General features: G+C 39.4%; 1 protein-coding gene across 1 annotated transcript in view; it reads right to left on the minus strand.

The window, feature by feature from the left end:
• TSHR (thyroid stimulating hormone receptor) overlaps nucleotides 1-24,820 on the minus strand; it is a gene marked incomplete at both ends in the record, with an annotated part of 40,907 nt that overhangs the window by 10,087 nt on the left and 6,000 nt on the right. Inside the window, 7 exons of the mRNA XM_081941622.1 lie at nucleotides 733-810; nucleotides 8,744-8,812; nucleotides 10,259-10,336; nucleotides 10,918-10,992; nucleotides 13,724-13,798; nucleotides 20,332-20,406; nucleotides 22,603-22,674. Of these exons, the coding sequence (XP_081797748.1) occupies nucleotides 733-810; nucleotides 8,744-8,812; nucleotides 10,259-10,336; nucleotides 10,918-10,992; nucleotides 13,724-13,798; nucleotides 20,332-20,406; nucleotides 22,603-22,674 (522 nt within the window). The remainder of the gene's footprint in view (nucleotides 1-732; nucleotides 811-8,743; nucleotides 8,813-10,258; nucleotides 10,337-10,917; nucleotides 10,993-13,723; nucleotides 13,799-20,331; nucleotides 20,407-22,602; nucleotides 22,675-24,820) is intronic.

The raw sequence follows: 24,820 nt of genomic DNA on the forward strand, positions 1-24,820 counted from the left end.
CAGGTTATTAAGCTCATTTTGTTTCTGCTGAATTTGTCCAGATGAATTTGCCTAACACAGTAAAATAGCTCTCAGAAAGTTCACTAAGTTCTATTGCAAAAGGGAACAAATGTTTTATCTTTCTTCAAATTCATAACAGAATTGCTGATTTCAGTTTCTTCTGCTTCATTGCTTGTTTGTATTTGAGGATAAATACAGTTTTATGACTAGGGGAGAAGAAGAGTATTTAATATTACCTACCAGTAATAAAGATATTTTCACAGATAGGTGCAACCTCTGTTCTGAAAGGGCTGTAACAGGGGCAGTGGGGAAAGCAAAACACACACCTGCCCAAAAAAGATGACAGCAAAACACCTTTCTAATTGTTTTCGAGAAAAAAAATGCATGGGCATGTCATTCTAACAAAGGGGCTATTACTGGGTGGACATCATGAAGCTCTCAGCGCAACTCCTAATTGTGAAATATACATACCACAATAGATTGTAGATAGATAAACAAACCTGAGCAACAGAAAAGCCAACAACAATAGGCCTTATAATATAATAAGTCTACAGTCTGTTGACATTGTAGTCACCCTACAGCAAGAACATGAGTCCAGAAGAATGTATGAGTAGATAGCTCATGCCTTAGCATTATAATTATTTAAATAATCAGAGACCTAGCAATCATTATCCAATATCTATTTATGAATAACACTAGAATAACTTAATATATTCTTCCCCCATTACTCACAGTAGACTTGGACCACTTTGAACACCCAAAAATGCATCTTCATCAATAACTCTTAGATATTTGTTCTTATGCAGGTACCTGCAGAGAAGCAGTAACACAATTTTTTAGTCCTTAAATTAGAAATGTTAGTCAAACTGAAGTCTTAAATGCAACAATCAAGGGGATTTCTAAAAAATTAGTAGCAGTTAAATATTCAGAATAGCTATCAGCTTAAAGACAAATAAAGATAAATTAGGTTACAATTTCAAAGGCTAGGAAGTTAACAAGGCACCAGCCATCCACAAAGATGCATCATACTTTTAGACCCAATGCAAATTGGCAAAGCCAGGTATTAACATTCTTCCAGAAAACCAGAAGATAGGAAAATGCTTAGCTACCCTAACCTCCATTTCCACCTCTGTATTGTCATGGATTGAACAGAAAGTCAGAAAGTAGGGCTACTATATTTGGGCTGCAAAAATCTGGGTGAAACTACTTAATAATATGTGAAACATCTCTTTTCCAAGCAGGTATCATTTACAACATCACAGTTATTAAATAGGAGATCTTTATAAGATAAAAGAGGCATTGTGTTAGTTGTTAAAAGGCTCTTTATAATTCTGGAATTCACACTTAGTCAATATATAACTAAACATAATCAAAGGGGTGGATATATTCTAATTAGGTATATTTGGTTATAGCTAGTATGCTAATTAAATACTTAAATGACATATGAATATAATGCTCCAATACGAGCTATTAAAATCAAACCCATTCTCACACTAATTGTATCTGAGCTTCACCATAAACTAGACAAAATTAGTGATGGAATGGATTTGTTAATCATTTAGAGTATCTAAAGTAAAAAAAAAACATTTACAGTAAACCTCATTAAATGTACTAGGTTGTTGGTTAAGATTCATGTACAGCTTTCTGTAAATAACTCTTCTATAAATAACAGACTTTGATCCTGCTCTGAAAAAGATGCTCATTTACATGAAGTGGACATTCCTTTGAAGACTGGAGATATATCTTGACTTAAAACTGAAGTGGAACTGAGAATTACGGTCATAAAACATCCCGATTGCTAATGAGTCTTCACATGGCTAATCTGATTTTATATTTAAAAAATTGCAGCGGTTATTAAGCAAATAACTGAGCCAGGGTGGCAGAGTGGTTACAGTGCAGGACTGCAGGCTACTTCAGCTGTTGCAGTTCGGCAGTTCAAATCTCACCAGCTCAATGTTGACTCAGCCTTCCATCCTTCCAAGGTGGATAAAATGAGGACCCAGATTGTTGGGGGCAATAGGCTGACTCTGTAAACCTCTTAGAGAGGGCTGTAAAAGCACTATGAAGCAATATATAAATCTAAGTCTTATTGCTATTGCTAATTACTGTGTTTCCCCGAAAATAAGACATGCCCTGATAATAAGCCCAATCGGGCTTTTCAGAGCATGCTCCATAATAAGCCCTCCCCTGAAAATAAGCCCACCCCCAACTATTTAAGCGCATGTGCAACTAGTCCCCGCCATTACCACTGTACCACCTACCGGTACAGCTTGCAGGGCAAAAAGAGGGCTTGCCGCAAAAACAGCGGCAGGCAAAGCAAAGTGCTTCCACCTCCCGCCATTCCCTCCCACACAAAAAGAGCCTGCCGCAAAAACAGCAGCAGGCAAAGCAAAGTGCTTCCACCTCCCGCCATTCCCTCCCACACAAAAAGAGCCTGCCGCAAAAACAGTGGCAGGCGAAGCAGTGCTTCCACCTCCCGCCATTCCCTCCCACACAAAAAGAGCCTGCCGCAAAAACAGCAGCAGGTGAAGCAAAATGTTTCCACCACCCCCGCCCTTCCCTCCCACTCAAAAAGAGCCCACTGCAAAAACAGCGGCAGGCCAGCAATGCGATCACCCCCTCCCGCCTGTTCCTTCTCGCACAAAAAACCACAATCCACCCCAATGGTAAAGGCAGCCTGCCTGGTTCTCTTCCCCGCCGTCCCTTTAGCGAGGGGTGGCAAGTGGGGAGGGGAGAAGCGAGGAGTACCTCTTACCTTTCCAGCTCTGTCGCATTCTTCGCCCTTTCGCCCATTGAATCCCCTTGTAAAAGGAACGTGACGAAGCTTGAAAGGTAAGAGGCACGCCTCGTGGCCCAACACTGCCCAACCCGCCCCAATGATAAAGGCAGCCTGCCTGGTTCCCTTCTCCGCCGTCCCTTTAGCGAGGGTTGGCAGGTGTGTGTGAGAGAGAAGCGAGACGCATGTCCTAGCGCTACCAGAGACTGACAGCTCCACTGCATTCCTCGCCCTTTCGCCCATTGAATCCCCCTTTTAAAAAAGCCTCGCGAGTTGAACTCATGAGGTTTTTTTACAAGGGGATTCAATGGGTGAAAGGACGAGCAACGCAATGGACCTAGAAAGGTCAGAGACGCGCCTTGCTTCTCCCCTCCCCACCTGCCACCCCTCGCTAAAGGGATGGCGGGGAAGGGAACCAGGCAGGCTGCCTTTACCTTTGGGGTGAGGTGGGCGGTATTGGGCCACAAGGCGCGCCTCTTACCTTTCCAGCTCCATCGCGTTCCTTGCCCTTTCGCCCATTGAATCCCTTTGTAAAAAAAACCTCGCGAGTTGAACTCATGTGGTTCTTTTTACAAGGGGATTAAATGGGTGTAAGGGCAAGGAACGTGACGGAGCTGGAAAGGTAAAAGGCGCGTCTCGCTTCTTACCTGCCCCAGAAAATAATAAGCCCTCCCTTATAATAAGCCCAAGGCCACATTTTGTGGGGCAAAAGAAAATAAGACCCTATCTTATTTTCGGGGAAACACAGTACCATGGGTTGTAAAGCAACTGATTTTTCAAAAAGTAAATACTGATTTCCAACCCCCAAAACCTTGAAAATCATGGTCACATGACTGCCATAAATGCAAGGCAGTTGCAGAGTGCCCAAAACGCAACCATGTGACCATTGGAGGGTGCCATTGGGACTTTTAGTGTCCATTGTAACTTCAAATAGTTGTTATATACTACAGACTTATTTGATCCCATGTCAGTGAATGAAGATGCAGAGATGAACAGCACCATATAATAGACCAGAATGTTTGAAGCTTTCCCTTTTTTTTTTTTTTTGTATGAAAGAGTTTTCATGCCAAGAGGGAGTTTAAACGACATTTTTAAATTTCCTGGCTCAAAATGGTGGCAAAATAAATGTTAACAATTTCTGGTTGGATGAGGTCTTGAAGGAGTAAAAAAATGATTTCTCCAACTGCCATGATTTATATTCTGTGTCCCTATCTAAGAACTGAATTATTAACATTTTAGGGTAGGGATTTTCTTAATTTTATAGAAAATAAATGGCATCAAAAATACATTTATATAAAGAAGAAATGTGGCCTTACAGCAAATCATGTTTTTTTGTTTATTTGTCTGGCATCATTTTCTAAGAGCTAAGGCCAATCAGTCTGAGTGTTTTAGTTAGAAACTTACATAATGCTATGCTGCTGGCAATATGTTCAGGTTTTAAGTCATAAGAGTGACCAAGCCCTAAATGTCCTGTTGACAGAGATTATATTTTGTTTCTACAGGTATCAAAAGAAAACAACCTTGGAAAAAAATATCATCTCTTTTTGGGAAACACAAGTAATACAATGTTAGAACTAACAGGTCTTTTTCCAATCAGAGATTGGAAAAATCTCTGGGGTTCTGCATTTTGCATTAGTTACGTTACAGATAGCACAGTCAGTTTTTCAAATCGAGTACAGTATGACAATTTTGTTTTAAAAAGTATGGAATACAGTTCCAAAATACTTAATTCTAAGAATACATAAAATACCTGAATAAGAATTACTTTAATAGAAAATGACCACATAGCATTGTGTACAGTTATGTTTTTACACTTCTATCATTGAACAACTAATGTAATTCTGACATTATTAAAATGGAAATTATTGTAGATTATATATTTTAATAATAGTCATTAAACTGCATGTTCCTTTCTCAGAACAATTTAGAGTTCCGTTGTTGTGATTGTTGCTGTTTGAAAACCAGAAGTAAGAAGTCCTAAAAAGTTGAAAAGCAGTGCAAAGGATACATGGCACTGATTAGCTTTCCACCAGAATAGTTGAAAGAGAGTTTGTCATCATTTGTATCCATGTTTTATGAACTGTGTTATGGTTTCTATTTTTATGCTACATAGACTGTACAGTGATTACACAACAAATACCTTCACTGCTATTCAGATAATTTATAATAAAGTATTTGAAAGAAATAAAAATGTTAAATGTTCCAAAAATAGTTCAAAACGATTGTTTAAACTCCCATGGAGTTTAGTGGAACAATCAGAGTGCCCATAGAAGAAAATAGGGGGAGTAGCACAAATTTCAGCATCTCACAAGATCTTCAAAGGGAGCATAGATAATATTGTAAATACTTTTGTGGATCATAACCCACTTCACTAAATGCATGTAATAGTTTAGTGAAGTTCTGGGACAATAAATATATTTCCAGTTGATGCAGAAAATGTACACAGCTTGCAATTTTGTAAATTGTTATTGTGTATATTCTCTGTCACTGAAAAATTGAACTGATACCTTGTTTTCCCAACAATAAGGCAGGGTCTTATTTTATTTTGACCCCCAAAATAAGCGCTCGGCCTTATTTTCAGGGACATCTTATTATTTTTGAGGTGCAGGAGGAGGCGAGTGTGGTCACCTCATGGCTGCTGCTGTGTTGCAATATTTTTGGGGAGGGTTTATTTTAGCGCATGTGCTCAAAAGCCCGATTGGGGTTATTATCCGGGGAGGTCTTATTTTCAGGGAAACAGAGTAACAAAGGGTTAACACTACTTCAGTCAGTCACTCAGAAGATCAGGCTAAGGTTTGGATCCAACAGGGGGACCCCCTCCATCCTCAGTCTTAGGTCTGCCTTCTAGTAAAGGAGGTCTTTTTCCTCTCAGCTCCATCTGGGCCAAGAAATACATTTATTGCCTTTGAACTGACTGAATAAAATAAACTTAGTGGGACTGAAAAAGAGATTGGAGTGAATAGCAGATTGTGAGAACATGCAGCAAGGAGAGAGCTGTCTTTCCCAGAAATTTCTCCCCACCCATTTGTTTCAGTGACTGCTCAGAGACCTATAAAGTCCTCTGTGCAGAATCATAGAGGTCCCTAGAAGGTCACTTTGGCCAAATCAGACTGCAATGGTGGTCAGGAAGCAGTGAAAAAGGTGTTGCACAAATGTGCTTCCTTGTGGCTGCCTGTATATTCCTTTTTGGGGAATATTACAATACTTGTTCCGGGAGGAGATAGTAAAAGATATATATAATCCAACCTTGGACAGTCTTCAGTTTACAGCCTGGTCTTTGGCAACCAGAATGGCAGCATGTTATGGTCTACGCTTACTGGTAGATACTGGAAAGCTGATTGTTAGTCAAGAATTAATCTAGCAACCAAGCTTTTGGAAATCTTCTGATACAATGCTAGTGGACAGTAAAAATAAAATTAAGCTCTCACCATCAACAATAGAGAGCACCTAGTATCACATCATACAATTAGCTTTCTTTTGGATTAAAGAACAACCTTCATTCATCAAGGCAGTCAATGAAGTCGAAGCTGGGGGTTTCTAGAAAGGGAAGAAGCAAGTCCAAGTCCTAGGATAAAACAACCCTTTACCAGCATCACAATTTCTCTGATTGCCAGATTATGTCAAAGATTTTGGAATATCTGGGAATGGACTTGCAAGAGGGTCCGGGAGGTGGGTGCTGGAAATAGATATGGGCTGAAATATTTTTTGTGTGACCATTTAGTGTGCATTAGTACAATAAATGGTTGGTTTTTTTAAAAAAATTAATTTATTTAAATTATTCAAAATAAAAACTAACCAATTTTTAAATTTTTCTAACAAGTGGTAGTATGTTAACAATTTGTGCCTGAAAAAAATCAGAAGGCGATTATGCCCAGCATGGATCTTTCGGTAAGAATAACAGAAGAATGTATCTTTTTCATAGACCTGAAAGATGTTATTAATTTTACATTATGCAAGGATACATTATATGATATTCCCGTTGCTAGGCTAAATTAAATAAATCATCTGCTTCTAAAAAGAGTGAAGTTGCAGTACTGATTGGACATACATAACTCTCTCAATTGTACATGGAGAATTTGATCAGTAGTAGAGACCGAAATGTTTTACCAAACATTTACAGGAACAGTATATGAAATATCTTCTTGCCTTGAAATCATTGCAAGGAACAAAGTTTTATCCAGAAGCATTGGTGGTCACAAAATTTACTTCGACAACATCTTACAAAATGGAATTCACATGCTTGTAAAATATCTTTGTTTCTTTTATTCCTTTCAAGTAAAGTGAAGAAATTATATTTCACAACTTAAATTCACACACACAAAATCCAGCAGTTTGCTGCCATGAAATCCCTGCTTAACAACCACAATTGGAACTGGCAACTCTGTAGCTAAGTGATGAGGTTGTTTAAAAAAACCACCATCATATGACTGTGATTTTACTGCCAGCTTCTTTACTGCCGCTGATTGTAGAAAGCTGGCTGTGATGTGCGCAAATGGAGGTCACAGGTCCAAAGGATGCTGCAATGGTTGGTGTTGTGTATGCACAGGCATGGACGGGGATTTCCACTCCAGTATGCGCTGACCGTGGGAAATACTTTGAATCTATTGGCTAACAACCGCCCAGACTAACGGTGGGAAAATGCATTGAATCTATTGGACACTATGTAATAAAATGAAATTCAATGGTGAAAAGAGTAAGGTTCTACATTTAGGCAACAAAAATGGAATGCCTTGGTAGGTGGTAGGTGGTACCTTGCTCAGTAGTAGTACCTTGCTCAGGTAGTAGTAGGTGGTACCTTGCTCAGTAGTAGTAACTGTGAAAGGGATCTTGGAGTCCTAGTGGACAACCATTTAAATATGAGCCAGCAGTGTGCAGCAGCTGCCAAAAAAGCCAACACAGTCCTAGGCTGCATCAACAGAGGGATAGAATCAAGATCACGTGAAGTGTTGATGCCGCTTTATAATGCCTTGGTGAGGCCACACTTGGAATACTGCATTCAGTTCTGGTCGCCACAATGTAAAAAAGATGTGGAGACTCTAGAAAGAGTGCAGAGAAGAGCAACAAAGATGATTAGGAGACTGGAGACTAAAACATATGAAGAACGGTTGCAGGAACTGGGTATGTTTAGCTTAAGAGAAAGAAGGACTAGGGGAGACATGATAGTAGTGTTCCAATATCTCAGGGGTTGCCACAAAGAAGAGGGAGTCAAACTATTTCCCAAGGCACCTGAGGGTAGAACAAGAAGCAATGGGTGGAAACTAATCAAGGAGAGAAGCAACTTAGAACTGAGGAGAAATTTCCTGACAGAACAATTAATCAGTGGAACAGCTTGCCTGCAGAAGTTGTGAATGCCCCAACACTGGAAGTCTTTAAGAAGATGTTGGATAGCCATTTGTCTGAAATGGTATAGGGTTTCCTGCCTAGGCAGGGAGTTGGACTAGAAGACCTCCCTTCCAACTCTGCTATTGTATTGTATTGTATTGCATTATTGGCTGAAAGCTGACTGGTCTCTGAATAAAAGAGCGCTGCCAGCCTGCAGCCTTGTCTTGTTAGTTAGAATGTAGCAAATAGTTTGTTGATTCCAATCGGCTTCAATTCCATTCTTCACCCAAATCTAACAGTTTTAAATGCCTTCTAGTTGTGAAATGCCTACGTTTTCATCACTCGACTGGGGATGCTGTAACAGTTGTAAGTGTGAGGGCTGGTCGTAAAGTTACTTTTTCAGTTTCATTGTAACTTTGAATGATCACTAAACAGTGCATTGTTAACCTGTATTCTGGTTCAGAGAATGAGAATTCAGCAACTCCCCAGTTATGAAACTTTAATGCTATCCATGTCACACAACATACAGAATTAACACAGACTTCTCTTTCAGCATTTTTAAGGTGAGAAACTATTTGTGAGCACTTATTTTTGAGCTGTTAAAATACAATAAAAGTGCTATGTTATATTACATTATTTACTTACACAGAATCTAACTTAGTTCCATTAAATGCCTGGGCTTCTACCACCGTGAAACCATTATTGTAGAGTTTTCTGTTAATAAAAAAATGCAGTTTTAGTGGGTTTTGTTTGTATTTATATATATTTTGTCCAAAATTATTTTAAATACAAAGTAATAAAATCCAATCAATACTCAGCACTATCTTCTATAATTATATGCACATGACTGATGTAATCCAAAATAAAATAAAATATAAAGTAAAATAACTATGTTGTAAGAACTACCATGAGATGGTCAAGAGCCCACATCACTTCCTATTTAATGTATATCCTTAAGTTTTCAGAATGACAAGAATGCCATTAACTTTAAATCATAGCCATTTCACTATCCTTTGCTATTAATAATAACCCTACCTTATTATTGTTTGCTACTGCTACTGCTACTACCAATTCTACAAAGGATCTCTATATAATTTCAACAACGTACAATACTTGAATGAATGAAGCTTGTTTTCAAGTTATGTCTACCTATCTATCATCTATCTATCTATCATCTATCTATCATCTATATATCATCTATCTATCTATCTATCATCTATCTATCTATCTATCTATCTATCTATCTATCTATCTATCATCTATCTATCTATCATCTATCTATCTATCTATCTATCTATCTATCTATCTATCTATCTAGATATCTATCTATCTATCTAGATATCTATCTAGATATCTATCTAGATATCTATCTAGATATCTATCTATCTAGATATCTATGATTCTGTGTGTATGTGTGTGTGTGTTTATGTTCCAGCATAACTCTGGAAAGCCTCGAGCTATTTCAACCAAACATGGTACACAGATGACTTACTCTCTGGAAACAAATACTACAGGACTAAGACACCCCTAACACCTCTTAGGTATATTTTGTTCAGATACATCCTGTTGTGCCTTAAAATGGCTTCTACTGTACTGCTGTATAATGGCTTCTACTGTACAGCACAGTGGAGTTGCCATGGTAACGGCTTCACAATACTCCACACGGGGGTTCTCTCTGGTAAGAGGGAAAATCCAACATGTTTGGTCCAGACATTTTCAACAAGGCTTTGATTATTTTTGAGGACAAATGTATGGCTTTTGGGGTCACAGGGAAACATTTGTAACTAATGTAATTGTCCCCAAAACCAGGGCTTTTCCTGTCTAATACAGGATTAGAATAAATAAATACCCAGGCAATGCCAGGTTAATGCCGGCTAGTCAGTGATGAAAACTCTTGGGTTCTTTGTAACAGAGATTCTATAAAGTTGCCCCTGGCCCAGAATACACACACACACAGACACACACAGACACACACAGACACACACAGACACACACACACACAGTCTACAGATATATTCCAGTGCTAGGCTGGCTTCCATGACTTAATGCCAATGTTTAGTATTGCCTATCTGTGTTCCGCTTAATTTCTGGTTCAGATCTTACCATTTTACAATAGATAATGCAAAACAAAACAAACAGTTCTATAGAAGAATAACATACAGTATAAGAGAGTCATTACATAATCCCTGGAATGCATTTGAAGGCAATGAATTCAGGTATGGATTATCAGCAATTTCACTGTGAAAAAAAGACAAAAAAGGTTTAGCATTGTAATAAGATTGTAAAAATGTATTAGTATAACGCATGTGTATGTGTGCATTTATTTTATTTTCTTATAGTTCTACCATTTGCCATTATATAATCACTTTTGTTGTTGTCTTTGGGATTCAGAAGTGTTACTTTGGATGAACAAAATCTTTTCAACACTTTATGTTTCCATAGAGAAGATTAAAATAGGCAAAAGGGCTTTGTTTTCAATAGCAGTGTCACATTTTATAGTGTATAATTTGACCTCCTCCTTTGGAGGATTCCTGGAGCATAAAAGTTACAGCTGTATTGTTACTTTATGTGAGATTTTAATAGATTTAGGCATTATATCTGTTTCTGATACTTCATTATTAAAATATAAATTGTTCTGTCTTGAGAACTTGTAATGAAATATTTTTTATAACTGTTTGTTTTTATTAATTAATAGAATTACTATTTCAGAAAACCAGTATCTATTCCCCCATGTCACACTCATTCTCCATCTCTAACTGGACTAGTACTGTTGACTTCTCCTCGGTCCTAATACATACATTTGAGTGATATATACTTACAGCAAAAAGTTCATATTTACTGAATTAATTTTGGTGAGATCAGGAAAAACGCCAAGTCCAGTATTCAAGATCACACTAAAATAAATAAATAAATAAATAAATAAATAAATAAATAAATAAATAAATAAATAAATAAATAAATAAATAAATAAATAAATAATAAATAATAAATACCTAATAAATTAATAAATTAATAAATACCTAAATTAATAAATAAATAAATAAATAGATTAAATAGATAATTAAATAAATTAAATAAATTAAATAAATTAAATAAATTAAATAAATTAAATAAATTAAATAAATTAAATAAATTAAATAAATTAAATAAATTAAATAAATTAAATAAATTAAATAAATTAAATAAATTAAATAAATTAAATAAATTAAATAAATTAAATAAATTAAATAAATTAATAACAACAGGTAGCAAGGTGACTCAGTAATGTGCTTAATACAGAAATCAATTCATTTATTGCACTATAGCAGGGGTCCCCAAACTTGCAACTTTAAGACTTGTGGACTTTAACTCGCAGAATTCTCCAGCCAGCTCTGCACTATAGCCTTGGTATTTTTTGTATTAATAGCTCCCAGTAAAACTCTGGGGATTTATACATGTACATTTTTGTAGATTATCTGTTAGATTGAAAATTAGACAGACAAGCAGAATGTAGAATATTTTAGAATTAATAATTAAATTTAGTAAAATAAATCTGCTTAAATTCCATTCTCAGCAAGGTCAGGCAGATGCTTGCAGACCTACATATATTTGCAGGTTGATATATTCTAATTTCCTTTTGCACTGATTGTAAAACTGGAATTTCATTGTTTCAATCATAATTTGTTCTGATTAGCTTTACAAGCAGATGATACAGATAGTAAAGCTAAAGATGTATTAATTCTTCTGAAAATTTTAGAAGAACCTAAATGTGGTTCTTCATAAAATAGGAAAGTGATCTTGGATCCAAATGAATTTTAACTCAAGCCTACTGCGGTAAGTGTATTATATTCTTAATTTTTGTAATTGTTGGCTTCATGAGAGTATTGAGCATTTAATGACTCATTTCATTTTAAACTTTGCTAATTGGTTAGCCTAAAAGTAACCGAGTGAAGATTATGTTAATAAAATTAATTATTTCCCCAGGAAATTACATAACATGGATTTTATGCAATGGAATTTAACTCTACAGTGCATATAGTCACACTGCAGTAGATATTTTATAAAGAACATGAACTTCTTTTTAATTTAGAATTCGACTGAATTCGTCTTTTCCAAGTGAACCCTTAATTTTCTTAATCAGAACATTGCATCCTATTTTTTATGCCCTGCACTATATAAATGGCATTATAAATATATTTTAATAGTAATAGGTTTTGTCCTTTCAGAGGATGAGGTTGACTGGTCATTATTTGAAGATAATCCTTCATAATCATATATTGTTTCATTCAATTATTTGTGGTTTGTTCTCCCATCCAAGGTGATTATTCTGATAATTTTGCTGGAACATAGTAATCAACATTATATGAGAATATTGTAAAATGTTGGTGATTGTTAGGAAAATAGGTAATTAAGTAATTCTTAATTTTTTCACTGCATAGTGCTTGTAATTTGATTTTTAAACTATGATTTATTATTTCATTCTTTTAAAAATGTATCATTGATTTCCAAGGTGTCTCAGCTGTTAACGGTAAAACATAAAACCACAGCGCTCTCTCTCTCTCGTTCCCTCTCCACTTTCCTCTTTCCCTCTGGCTCTAAATGATTAAAATACATTATTAACACCTGCTTAAAATGAATCACTGGGGGTTGGATTGTGTACAAATTATTTAGAACAGGTTTGTGTCAAGTACATTATTTTAAGCCATTTATTTTGCTGCTTGAAGTCCTATTGTTCGTTCATCAACAAATTATGGGGCTTTTTTTCCTGACAAGTCAGAAAAGCTACTAAGAAACAATTGTATCAACTGACCTAGTAAGTTAACCCCCCACTCCATCCCCCCAAATTAACAGAGTCACTGGTAGGACCTATCACAAATTCTTCCATGATTTTTCGGAAAGCAACTGGATCTTGTAATCCAGGGGTGTCAAACTCACGGCGTCACATTGTCATCACGTGACCTATCGTGACTTTCCCACTTCATTTAACTGGGGGTGGGCGTGTCCAGGGTGTGACGCATCTGGCCCGCAGGCCATGAATTTGACACCTTTGCTGTAGTCTTTCTGGATTAGACAACATATTCTAAGGTTTTCATTTTCCTATAGAAGTAAAATGTAGCAAAATATACTTTGCAAGGCAATACAGGTGGTCCTCGACTTACAACAATTCATTTAGTAACCATTCAAAGTCACACCAGAACTGAAAAAAGTGACTTAAGACTGTTTTCCACACTTAAGAAGCATTGCACTATCCCCATGATAATGTGATCAAAATTAAGACGCTTGTGGCAACTGAACCATATTTATGAAGGCTGCAGTGTCCCTGGCTCATGCGATCACCTCTTGTGACCTTCTGACAAGCAAAGTCAATGAGGAAGCCAGATTCAGTTAACAACATTGTCACTAATTTAACAACTACAGTGATTCACTTAACAACTGTGGCAAGAAAGGTCGTAAATGGGACCAAAGTCAGTTAACAAATGTCTCACCTAGCAACATAAATTTTGGGCACAATTTTGGTCGTAAGTCAAGGATTACCTGTATAATGTTGCCTATATTTTAGCAACGAGAAGGTACATGTAGTACAATGATATACATTTAGGATGAACCTGAACAATGATTTCTCAGAATTTTGTTTAAAATACTTACAGATATTTCAGCATTGGGAGGTTCATAAAGGCTTGATTATCTATGTATCTCAGATTTTTGGCATTTCGAATGTCTCTGTTGAGTACATAAACACGTTTCCAGAAAACACATTAATGTTTATAATCTTGTTTGTAAATTAAAGATATATGCAAAAATATAACAATAGATTCTGTGAAATATAACCTTATGGAATTTATAGCTTGTTAGTGAACGTTTCGCGCAAAATATGTAAAACATATTTGCTTCAGTCTTTCAGTATTATTATTCAAGTACGACTAATTCTGGTTTTTAGGTTAATTATATTGCAGACAATTAGCAAGTCTTTGATTTGCTTATTGAAGTAGATATTGGCTCCGATGGGGGGGGGGGGAAATACTTTAGTTACTGAAATTAAATAATGTCACACCACAAAAGCATTCGGACAACATAAAGAATTCTTATGAATCTAAAAAATAGATGATGCTCGGGGTTTTAGCTAAATAGTATATTCATTAATAGTTTAGAAATTAAGCAATTTATTTAGTATTATGTTATAGTTGGACATCCTTCAATTTGCTTATAATGGTACAGGTAGTCCTCAACTTACAACAATTCATTTAGTGAATGTTCAAAGTTACAACAGCACTGAAAAAAAATGACTTATGATTGTTTTTCACACATGACTTTTGTAGCATCCCCATAGTCAGGTGATCAAAATCCGGATGCTTGGCAACTGGCTCGTATTTATCACGGTTGCAGTATCCTGGGATCATGTAAGAGGTGGGTTCCTACCGGTTCAGACCGGTTCGGCTGAGTAGGTAGTAACTCGGTCTGCACATCCAAGAACCGGTTATCTTGGCAGCGCCATAGATGCCTCTATCTTATTTTTTGCTTATGCGCATAAGCTTCTTTTAGTACTGTGCATGCCAGTGACGTGCGGTGAGGTTTATAGCTGGGGAGGCAGCAATTTTTTTAGACTTGTGGACTTCAACTCCCAGAATTCCACAGTCAGGCATGCTCAGTTGCGACCTTCCGCCCTCCCCCCTGGGATTGGGCCACGGCACCGCCTGCCAGAGCTGCGCGGAATCTGGGGCGTGCTTATCGGGCGAGGGCAGTGCAGGTGGGGAGCGGACAGAGCGGAGGAAGCCTCTCCCCCCCGCTTCCCGCGCCCGAAAGAACAAAGGGAACCTCTGCCGTCGCCCGGACAACCTGGCTGGCCTCTCTCGCGGCGGCTCTCTGGTGCCGAGCTTGGGAGTCCCTGGAGGAGCTGGCGGGGGCTGCAAGCATCGCAGGCTGGACTGGAGCCTCGAGTCTAGGGCAGTGAGTCATTCGATAGGAAACTTGCCTCTTGGAAGGAATGACTCGGCTTGACTCCTGCTTTGTCTCTCCTGCCTCTTCGCTTCTCCGTTCAGTCGTTGGGCAGCAGATCGAAAGTGGGAGCCAAGCTGGGTCATTCCTCCCAAAAGGCAAGTTTCCCATCGAATGACTCGCTGCCCTGATGATGAGAGGTTAGGCTGTGCCTCACTTGCCTCACCTGACTGCACGTCACTGGTGCATGCACGCATAGCGTGCATCAAGTTCACATGTGCACAGTGCATCCCTCAGCAAACCAGCAGTAGCAGCAACAGGAAACCCACCCCTCGATCATGTGATCACCTTTTGTGACCTTCTGACAAGCAAAGTCAATGGAGAAGCTAGATTCACTTAACAACCATGTTTCTAGCTTAACAATTGCAGAGATTCATGCAGTTAACAACTATGACCAGAAAGACTGTAAAATGGGGCAAAATTTACTTAACACCTGTTTCACTTAGCAACAGAAATTTTGGGCTCAATTGTGGTTGTAAGTTAAGAACTATGTGTATTACACATGCAAAAACAGTCAATGCTATGTAATGAAAAGAAATAATTATATTTGACTACTAGAGAGACAAGAACTAAAAATGGGAGATGGCTCTTCTTCTTTTTGTCTCTTTGATTAATTTGATTGCCTATAATTTGGAGTACTACTGTATGTTGTATTCAATAGTTTCTACATTGTTTTTTAAAGGCCAAGCACTTCAATCTAACTGTCTGTTAGATCGGGTAATGGAAAGGCACACTCAGGCTAAAGGCAACAACAGCTCTTTATTGTAACAGAACAAACATGTACAATCCAGTGAAGGTTGAGTCTGACAGCAGCCCTTTTATAGGGAGATTATGAGATTAAACCTCTGTTCCCGCCGGAACAGAAGACCTTGGTGGAAACCATAATAACTGTAGCTAGTATCTAACACCCCTCCCTTCTTAGATGGAATCATCCTACTGGTAACGTAGTCATGCTGGTAGGCGGGCTTTTTGGTAGCTCTGCCAGACCTGCGCAGTTCAGTTGGAGGGAGTTCTTCAAACAGGTTGGACGGACCTGTTTGCTCTGCAGCTCTGCTTGGTGGAAGCTCCTGGAACCTTTCACAGGCCGCGGCTGGAGCTTCTAGAGCCGGTTTGCTCGGAGCTTGCTGCGGGCCTACAACACAAGTAGCTAAGTATCCGGTGACTTCAGGTTTGAGTTGGCTGTGGAAGGAGTGACTTCGTGCTCCGTTTGGGTAGGGCTTTGGCTAACTCAAGCAGGAGTTACCTCTGGTTGCCTAAGAGTGGATTTGGAGAGGCAGCCACGGAGTTGGTCAACATGCCTTCTCCAATTCCGACCGTCCTCGAGCTCTACGAGATAAGAGCGAGGCCCGATGATGCCTATCACTGTGGCAGGAATCCACAGAGTTCCCCCGGTGTAGTTGTGGGCGTAAACTGAATCCCCTATGCTAACATTCCAAATTTTGCTTGTGGAGTCTGGGGGCGATGCGGCAGAAAAGTTTGGGTGTAGCCGGTCTAAGTGAGACCTTAGCTGGTGACCCATGAGAAGCTCGGAGGGGCTTCTCCCTGTAGTGGCAGTTGGCATGATGTGTTGAATTAGCAGGTGATGGTCAACCCGTGTTTGCCAATCTCCTGGGCCCATCCTAGATAGGGCCTCTTTTACAGATCTCACCATTCTCTCCGCCTGACCATTGGAGGCTGGATAGAATGGCACGACCAGGGCATGTCTGATTCCCTGTGCTGCTAAGAAGGTCTTGAATTACATGGCCATGAATAAGGGCCCGTTGTCAGAGACCAGGACGTTGGGCAGGCCATATGTGGAGAAAAGTCTCCATAGTACCTTGATGCCATAGTGGAGGTCATCAGGACTACCTCTAGCCATTTCGAGTAGGCGTCCACAACTACGAGGAATGTCTGGCCATGAACTGTGCCAGCAAAATCAATGTGCACCCTAGACCACAGTGCTTGAGGTAGCTCCCACTCCTTAGCGGGTGCCTCTGGGGGAGCTGGTCTGGACTCCTGGCACGGTGTGCAGGTAGCCACCCATTCTTCAATCTCCCTGTCCATGTTACGCCACCACACATAGCTCCTGGCCAAAGACTTCATCCTGACAATTCCAGGATGCCCTACGTGTAAAGCCTCTAAAGCCTCTAATACTGCAATGCACAGTTTGGGTGGAACAACAATTCAGTCCCCCCACAGCAAACAGCCATTAACAACAGACAATTCATCTCTCTTACAATAGTACATTTTGAAATCAGACCCAACAGCCCCTTGGGCCACCCCCTCCACACCCAGTTCAAAATTTGTTTGATGGTGGAATCTTTTGCATAGTGGCGGGCAATGTCACTAGATGAGACAGGACCAGTCTCTAAGCAGTCAATCAGAAGGACTGGCATCTCGGGGGTAGGGTCTGCAAGAAATTCTTGCAGCAGGCAGGGACTCAAACCATCGGCATGCCCCAAAGTGGAGCCAGGTTGGTGGATGAAACGATAGGTGTACGCTGCTAGGAAAATAGTCCATCTGGTTGTCCGTGGTGATAATGACACAGGAGTAGGTCAGTCCCCAGCCAGCAAGCCCAGTAGCGGTTTGTGGTCTGTAATTAGTTCGAAATCACGGTCGTAGAGGTACTCATGGAACCTTTTTTCACCGGCCACTGTAGCCAAAGCCTCACAGTCCATCTGGCTGTAGTTCGGTTCGGCAGCGGACAAGGTCCTTGAGTAATAGGCTATGGGAGCCTCAGTTCCATTGAGCATGTGATGGCTGAGGATGGCTCCGACGCCAAACGGGGAAGCGTCGCAAGTCAACACCAGTGGCAGGGTCTGGCTGTAGTGCACCAGGAACGTGTCTGCTGACAGAAGTCTTTTTACCACAGCAAATGCGGCTGCCTCAGCTCTGTCCCAGGACCACATTGCATTCTTCGCTGGGAGATGATGTAAGGGCTCAGCAACGGTGGCTTTCTGTTTAAGAAGACGCTATAGAAATTAAGAAGCTCGAAGAAAGCCTGCAGCTCGGTTTGATTGCGAGGTGTAGGGGCATCCTGGATTGCTTAAATTTTTTTAGTGGTCGGGTGAATCCCAGAGCCGTCAATTAGGTACCCTATGAATTCAACCCTTGGCACGTTAATTTGGCATTTTTCTTTTTTGAGATGGAGGCTTTTGTCTCGAATTCTGGTCAAAACAGTTCGCAAACGTTTGAAAAGTTGTGCCTCATTTGCAGCCGATACCAAGATGTCATCAAAATAGTGGACGACTCCTGGAATCCTCTGCAAAAGCCGTTCCATGATGCTTTGGAACAGTCCAGGGGCGATACTAACTCCAAATTGCAGGCGGTTATATTTGAATGCACCCCTGTGTGTCACAATGGTTTGTGCCTCCACCATAGCGCCATCTGCAGGCAATTGTTGGTATGCCTGCACCATGTCCAATTTAGTGAATACTTTGTCGGGGCCTAAAGAATTTAATAAATGCTGTACAATGGGTACAGGGTATGCACTTTCTTGTAATGCTTTATTGATTGTGCATTTGTAGTCCGCGCAGATGAGGACAGACCCATCAGATTTGACAGGTGTCACTATAGGGGTCTCTCAGCGTGCGTGATCAACCGGCTCTAGGATTCCCTGGCCTACGAGCTTGTCAATTTCCAGATCAATTTTAGGGCGGAGAGCAAAAGGTACTCTCTTGGGTTTTAGTCTTATGGGGGCTGTTCTGACCCCCCTCGTATCCCACAACACACACTCCGAGCCAAAGATAAGTTACCAGTTTTATTTATAGACAGACAGGTCCTTGACAGCAATCCAACACAAATAAGCCTTCATAACAACTCGGCACTGATAAGCATTGGCAGCAATCCAGCCTGCCATGCTCACAAGACTGTTCTCCCACATTAGTTCATGCATTGACTTCTGCAAAAGGGCGTGTGCACAAGCAGTCCCTTTATAGTCTGGAGAGGAGTCTAATTATCATCAGCTGAGTGCAATTACCTCCTGTAACTGCGCAATTGCTCCTGACGCCTATTAGCCCTTCGGTGGCGAGCATCCAACAACAACTCACTGCTGATGTCTGACTCACTGTCCCTTGTCTCCTCCCCACTGCTCCAAGGCATGACATCAGGAGCACACTCCCTTTGGCTTTCACCACTGCTCCATGCCTCAGGCACCTCCTGGTGGCCAACCAGCTTCTGTGATCCCTGCTCAGAGTCAGAACCCTGTCCAGAGTCCTCCACATCCTCCGGAGCCGACTCATAGGGACCCTCGCTGTCGGAGTCTGGTGGCAGTTCCAATGGCTCCTGCTGGGCCACAACAGGGGGCTATGTTGGGGTCCAAATTAAAAGAGATTGGAGTACCCACATACTTACCCAGACTGGTGCTGAAGATGTCCTCAAACTCCTTAAAAGCAACGTACTCGTTGATTGATTCACCTTCCTTCTTGTTGCAAATATTAAATTCGTGCTGGCAGACGTGCTTAGACGGCTTGGGAGCGTAGTGAGTCCTCAGCGTCTGTTGGAGCACTGACCAAGTGACCGATTGTAGTGGCATTGGCTCAGAGAGGTCTTTGGCAGTTTCGAACACTTCCCATCCACAGTAACCGAGGAACATGTTCTTCTTGTGGCCTTCAGAAAGGCCCATGATGTCGTTAGCTTCGAGGAAGCAGTCGAACCTCAGCATATACGAGTCCCAGTGCTCGGTGACAGAGTCGGTGGGGCGTGCATGGCCATGTTGTGTTCTGAGGCTGTTTTGAGTTTGCCGCTCAAAAATGGCTGCTTGAAGCCGCACTGAGCTCCGGGCTGTATTTACTTGCTGGATTGCTATGCTCTTTTTGGTTCACTTAGTTGCCTTCCAATCCCATCCTCCTCGCGAGTGTTAGATCGGGTAATGGAAAGGCACACTCAGGCTAAAGGCAACAACAGCTCTTTATTGTAACAGAACAAATATGTATAATCCAGCGAAGGTTGAGTCTGACAGCAGCCTTTTTTTAGGGAGCTGTCAGACCCTTCAACCAATGAGATTAAACCTCTGTTCCCGCCGGAACAGGGGACCTTGGTGGAAACCATTATAACTATAGCTAGTATCTAACACTTTCTATGAAAATAAAGTTCTCAGACTTTTATATCTTGACATACTTTATAAAAAAATGTTAAACCTAAACTCTAAATCAAAGCTATAGAACTTCGGAATTGTTAGTAAAATCAAACTTTAAGGTTATTGGCTTTAACTTTGAGAGGATAGGAGAAGAGAGAAGAGATTACTGCTCATGATTTGGGAGGATTTATTTTAATCTACTTACATGTGAGTGACTTTGTTTAAGTTGTTGAAAGAATAAGCCTCCAATACCTGCAGCACTGTATCTATGCTGATATAGCTACACAGAAGAAAGAGAGAAAAATAAAATTCAGACAGATGACAAGTCAAGAGAAGAATTCATTATATGAACAAAGTGACTAAGCCATCATTGGAAACCCAAGCTAAACACCTCCCCTCTCCTCACAAAATAACCCCCCAAAATATTGCCTTTAGATCTATGCACTGGAAACTTAAGGATAAAAGAGCTGACTTAGATCCCATTTAAATATTGTTCTAAAAACAAAGCTTTTCTTCTCTTTTAATGTGAAATACCTTTTTCATTCTTACCGGAAGAATAGAAGTGATGTGCATGGCTGTGGAGGCAAAAATCAATACACTAGGTACTAAAGAAACAGCCATATGAGGTAATTTAAGGAAGGGAACAGTGACCCTCTCTTGAAGGACACCTCGAGGTTGTAGGGATAGGGAAAAAGGACCTCCTATAAGAAACAAGGTTCAGAAAAATCAGATTTTCAGTCTAAATCTGAAAAATAGAAACATCAACCTGAATGAGCCTCAAGTCTTTCACAGAATGACCTTCAATGACCATGAAGGCCTTTTGCCATTGGGTTACTGGGATATAAATACAGGAGGAATTAGGTTTTGGAGTATTTTTTTAGGATTTTAAAGCCAATAAATAGCATCCTAAAGTATATGCAGAAGTAACCAATACAGACACCTTATATCAGGGCTGTCAAACTCGATCCCATTGCAGGCTGTATCAGGATTTTGTTTGCCCTTGGGGGCTGGGGGTGGCCTGGTCATCACAGATGACTGAGTGGGCATGGCCAGGGTAGTCCAGGGCTGGGGCAGCATGGGCCAGTTCCTTGCCATCTCTGGGACAGCCCTAAGGATAACCCTGGGCCTATCATGGGTCAGATCCGGCCCGTGGCCTGCGTTTTTCATACACCTGCCTTATAACTTCAATTTTCAAGAGTTCAAGGACACTCAATATAGAATGCATCAGAACAATCCATAAATGCTGAAAATGTTATTTCATTTTTAGCTGGTATTTTTCAAAACAAGACATTCAGTTTCCTGGTAACTGTGTGGCAATGACATTCTAAATGGCACTTGAGTATTTCATGGTTAAGTGGGTTGGGGCTGCATATGTAGAAACATTTTGCACCTGAGATGATTCTATATAAAACACAGAAATAAATGAAAAAAAAAAGTTTATAGAAGAAGTGAAAATAAAGCAGAACCAAGTCTAGGAGCTTTACAGTCTCCCATGTTAGTATGGGTGTACCTAACAAAATTTGATTAGCTGAGCTAAAAACAAATCTGATTGACGTAGAAATATGCAGTTCTCAAGTTTGATACTTGTGGACCAGTGATCCAAGTCATCGCTGCAAGTTTCAAGCCTCACCTCTTTTTAAAACATGCATCAAGTTACTTTGAGTTTACTCTCCCTCTTCCACTCCTTGGACAACCCTGTACTCAGCATATTTCCTAGGCAGAAGGGAGCAGAGGACATTTGGGGACTGTTTGTCACTGAGATGAATGGCTTAGGGTTGTTGTGTTGTCCATGTCTATTGCTTCCTAATGATATAAGCAAAGCTGAAAGAAATTTATAACTAGAGGTCAGATGCTCTCTTATTGCATATCCTATAAAGGAGGGAAACGACACTCCTTGAAGGCTTTGAAACAGCTTTGGCTGAAATAAATTCAATACAAGTTAAAAGAGAGTCTCCTTTACATTCTTCAAGAGCTATAGCCCAACCTCATAAATATTTGAATAGGGACAGGGTCTGCCTATGTTTGCATTGTGCTTATCTAGTTCTTACAGCAAAGCTGCAAGAGTGCATGATGATACAAGAGTTTGTTTATCAGTCAGCTTGTTGTAGAGCCTGACGATAATTAGAGCTGCAAGGACGCGATTGCCTCAAAATCACCCACTAGTTTTGGTGTCTAAGTGAGGACTAGTACCTGGGTCTCTCTGCTGTTTATCCAGCACTTTAACTACTAGATCATACTCTCTCCCGTTTACCATTGCCTGGTTCCTAGGGTTAAGAGGGAGTGATTGGTTCAAGGTCACCCATCTAAGGTGGAAATCTTATAACTCATACTCTCCCCATTTCTAGACTGGTGCCTTAACTACTGTAGTACAGCAAACTGGCTGTCAATCCTTTCTTTTTAGCCTGAAACATTATGCAACATTAAACAAGCAAGAGAGCATTATTATTTTAAGAAAATAATGTGGGTAAAAACGTACATCCTGGAGATGTTAGGTAGTCTGGAGAACGCTTCACTAGGAATTCTTTTCAGATATGTATCCATAAATCTCCTGCAGGAACAAAGCTTAAAAAATTAATATATTTTCAAGATGATTATGCTGTTCAAATTCTTTACAGTAATGGTTTATAAATCAGAATGGAAATAATAGAGGTGGAAAACATAGATTACACGACAGATGGACGGTTCATTAAGTTTGCTTCCTAACAAGTTTGAATTATTTTCATCAAATTTTATTTGTGCAATGAATACTCAAGTAGAAATTGACTTTTCCTGGAGGGTCATAAAATGAGTGATAATACAAGCATAGCAACATTAACATTTTGCTATTGTTAGTCTGTCAGTGAAATGCTCAGTCACTAACTTTGAAGAAAGAGGGAATACTGATAAATTTCTACCTAGACGTCAGGTTGACATAATTGAACAAAAAATAGAATTTTGAAAGGAAGATCATAAAGAATAATACACATTTTGTATTGTACATTTTTAAGGTTAGAGCATGTTCCTTTTTCTTCAATATTATAGTATCTGTAAAAATGATTTTGCAGTACCTGAATATCAAAATAGGCAGAATTTTATGCCAACTGTAATACTTTAAGAAATTTCACTTCAGATGTTGATGAAACCTTGTATACAAATTCATATATCTAATTAATATTTATAGCTGATATTGCATATTATTGAATGGATTGTTTCAATATTTTATTTTAAAAATAAACTATCATAAGCACTGATTGCACTGGACAAGAGATTTTTCAAAAGTGTTGTTTTCTGAAAACTTGATTATGATAGACTCCTTGAAACGGAGCATAGTTATAAGTTGAGAATGACTATACAATGCAGGAATCTTGAAAAACATGTATTCACTTGTAATAACTGTAATGCATAGTGCACAATCTTTCTGACATGCTGCATGAGCTCAGGAGCACTAAAAGTGTTTTGCTGCTGGTTTTCATTTGAACTTAGTGTATGATGCATCTCATTACAATATCCAACAATAGTCAGCCAGCATTGATGGATTCCAATTGCCCTGATATATTTTTCAAATGTGGAAATGTCCTTTTACCACATTTGTCATTGACTGCACCTAAATTTTGGGAAAAGAAATCCAAGTATGGGTGCAGAAAATGAATCTTCAATGATATATTGCACTTCATGGTCTTGTGCTGTAGGAAGTTTGTCAATCAGTTGAGGGTAGTTTACTGCTCTGTATTTTGCCAAGAAAATTCTCAACAACATCCTTGGGTATTTTTCAGGTGATTTTCTCTGGTCCCACTAACAGTCCTTCAACTGTTTGTCATTGATGATGATCTGTGGACCATCAAAAATACCTTCCTTACTCTTGACATCAGTTATTTTTGGAAACATCTGTCTCAAATAACGAAAACCTTCACCTTCCTTGTTCATTGCTTTCCAAAAAAATTTCATCAGTCCGAGTTTTATGTAAAGTGGATGCAAAAATATCTTTCTTGGTCCTCAAGTGATTCAATATGCCCCGAGTGTATGATTGGGCTATATAAAGCATACATATAAGAAGCAGTTGCAAAAACAGAAAATTATAGATTATTTTTCCTGATTAGCAGGGGACAAAAAACTTTATAAGGTACAACCAAAGTGTTCAGGAAGCAAATTTTTGTTGTCTAGTGTTATGCATTACAGTATAAACTTCCAGAAAGGGTGACTTTTGCTGGTATACTATTTATTGCAATCCTTCCTCAAGTTTTCCTTTATATGAGGATTGATACAAAAATTCCTAAATTTAAATATTTTCCCAACAGTAGTTTATTAATCCAAAATGTGCAATAGTCATCCTACTGACATTTTCTCTTTGTTTTGTAAGGTAATGATTGTAAAAACGAAACAAGATCTGTACTACAGCTGTTGCTGTAATCATATTTGAAGCTCATCCCAACTCCTAGAAATCATAGAGTACTCCTATACAAGATAGGGCTGAAGTATTGACATGAGTATTGTCCTGGATAGGTCTCTGCAATTTTCTTTCTTTTCTTCAAGGTTTTTCATAAGTGGACTTTCATTGCAAGAAAGTTAGTGACCCAAGGTCACCCAGATGACTTTGTCTCTGTGGTGAGACCAAAACTCACCATCTGCCTAACAATAACACCAATATGACCCTCGTGTGCATTCTCGAAATCATTTAAATAACAGCTCAAGCCTGTATCTATTATAAATTGGGGCTT

The sequence above is a fragment of the Natrix helvetica genome (assembly GCF_964273705.1).
Source record: "Natrix helvetica genome assembly, chromosome: 1".
NCBI lineage: Eukaryota > Metazoa > Chordata > Lepidosauria > Squamata > Natricidae > Natrix > Natrix helvetica.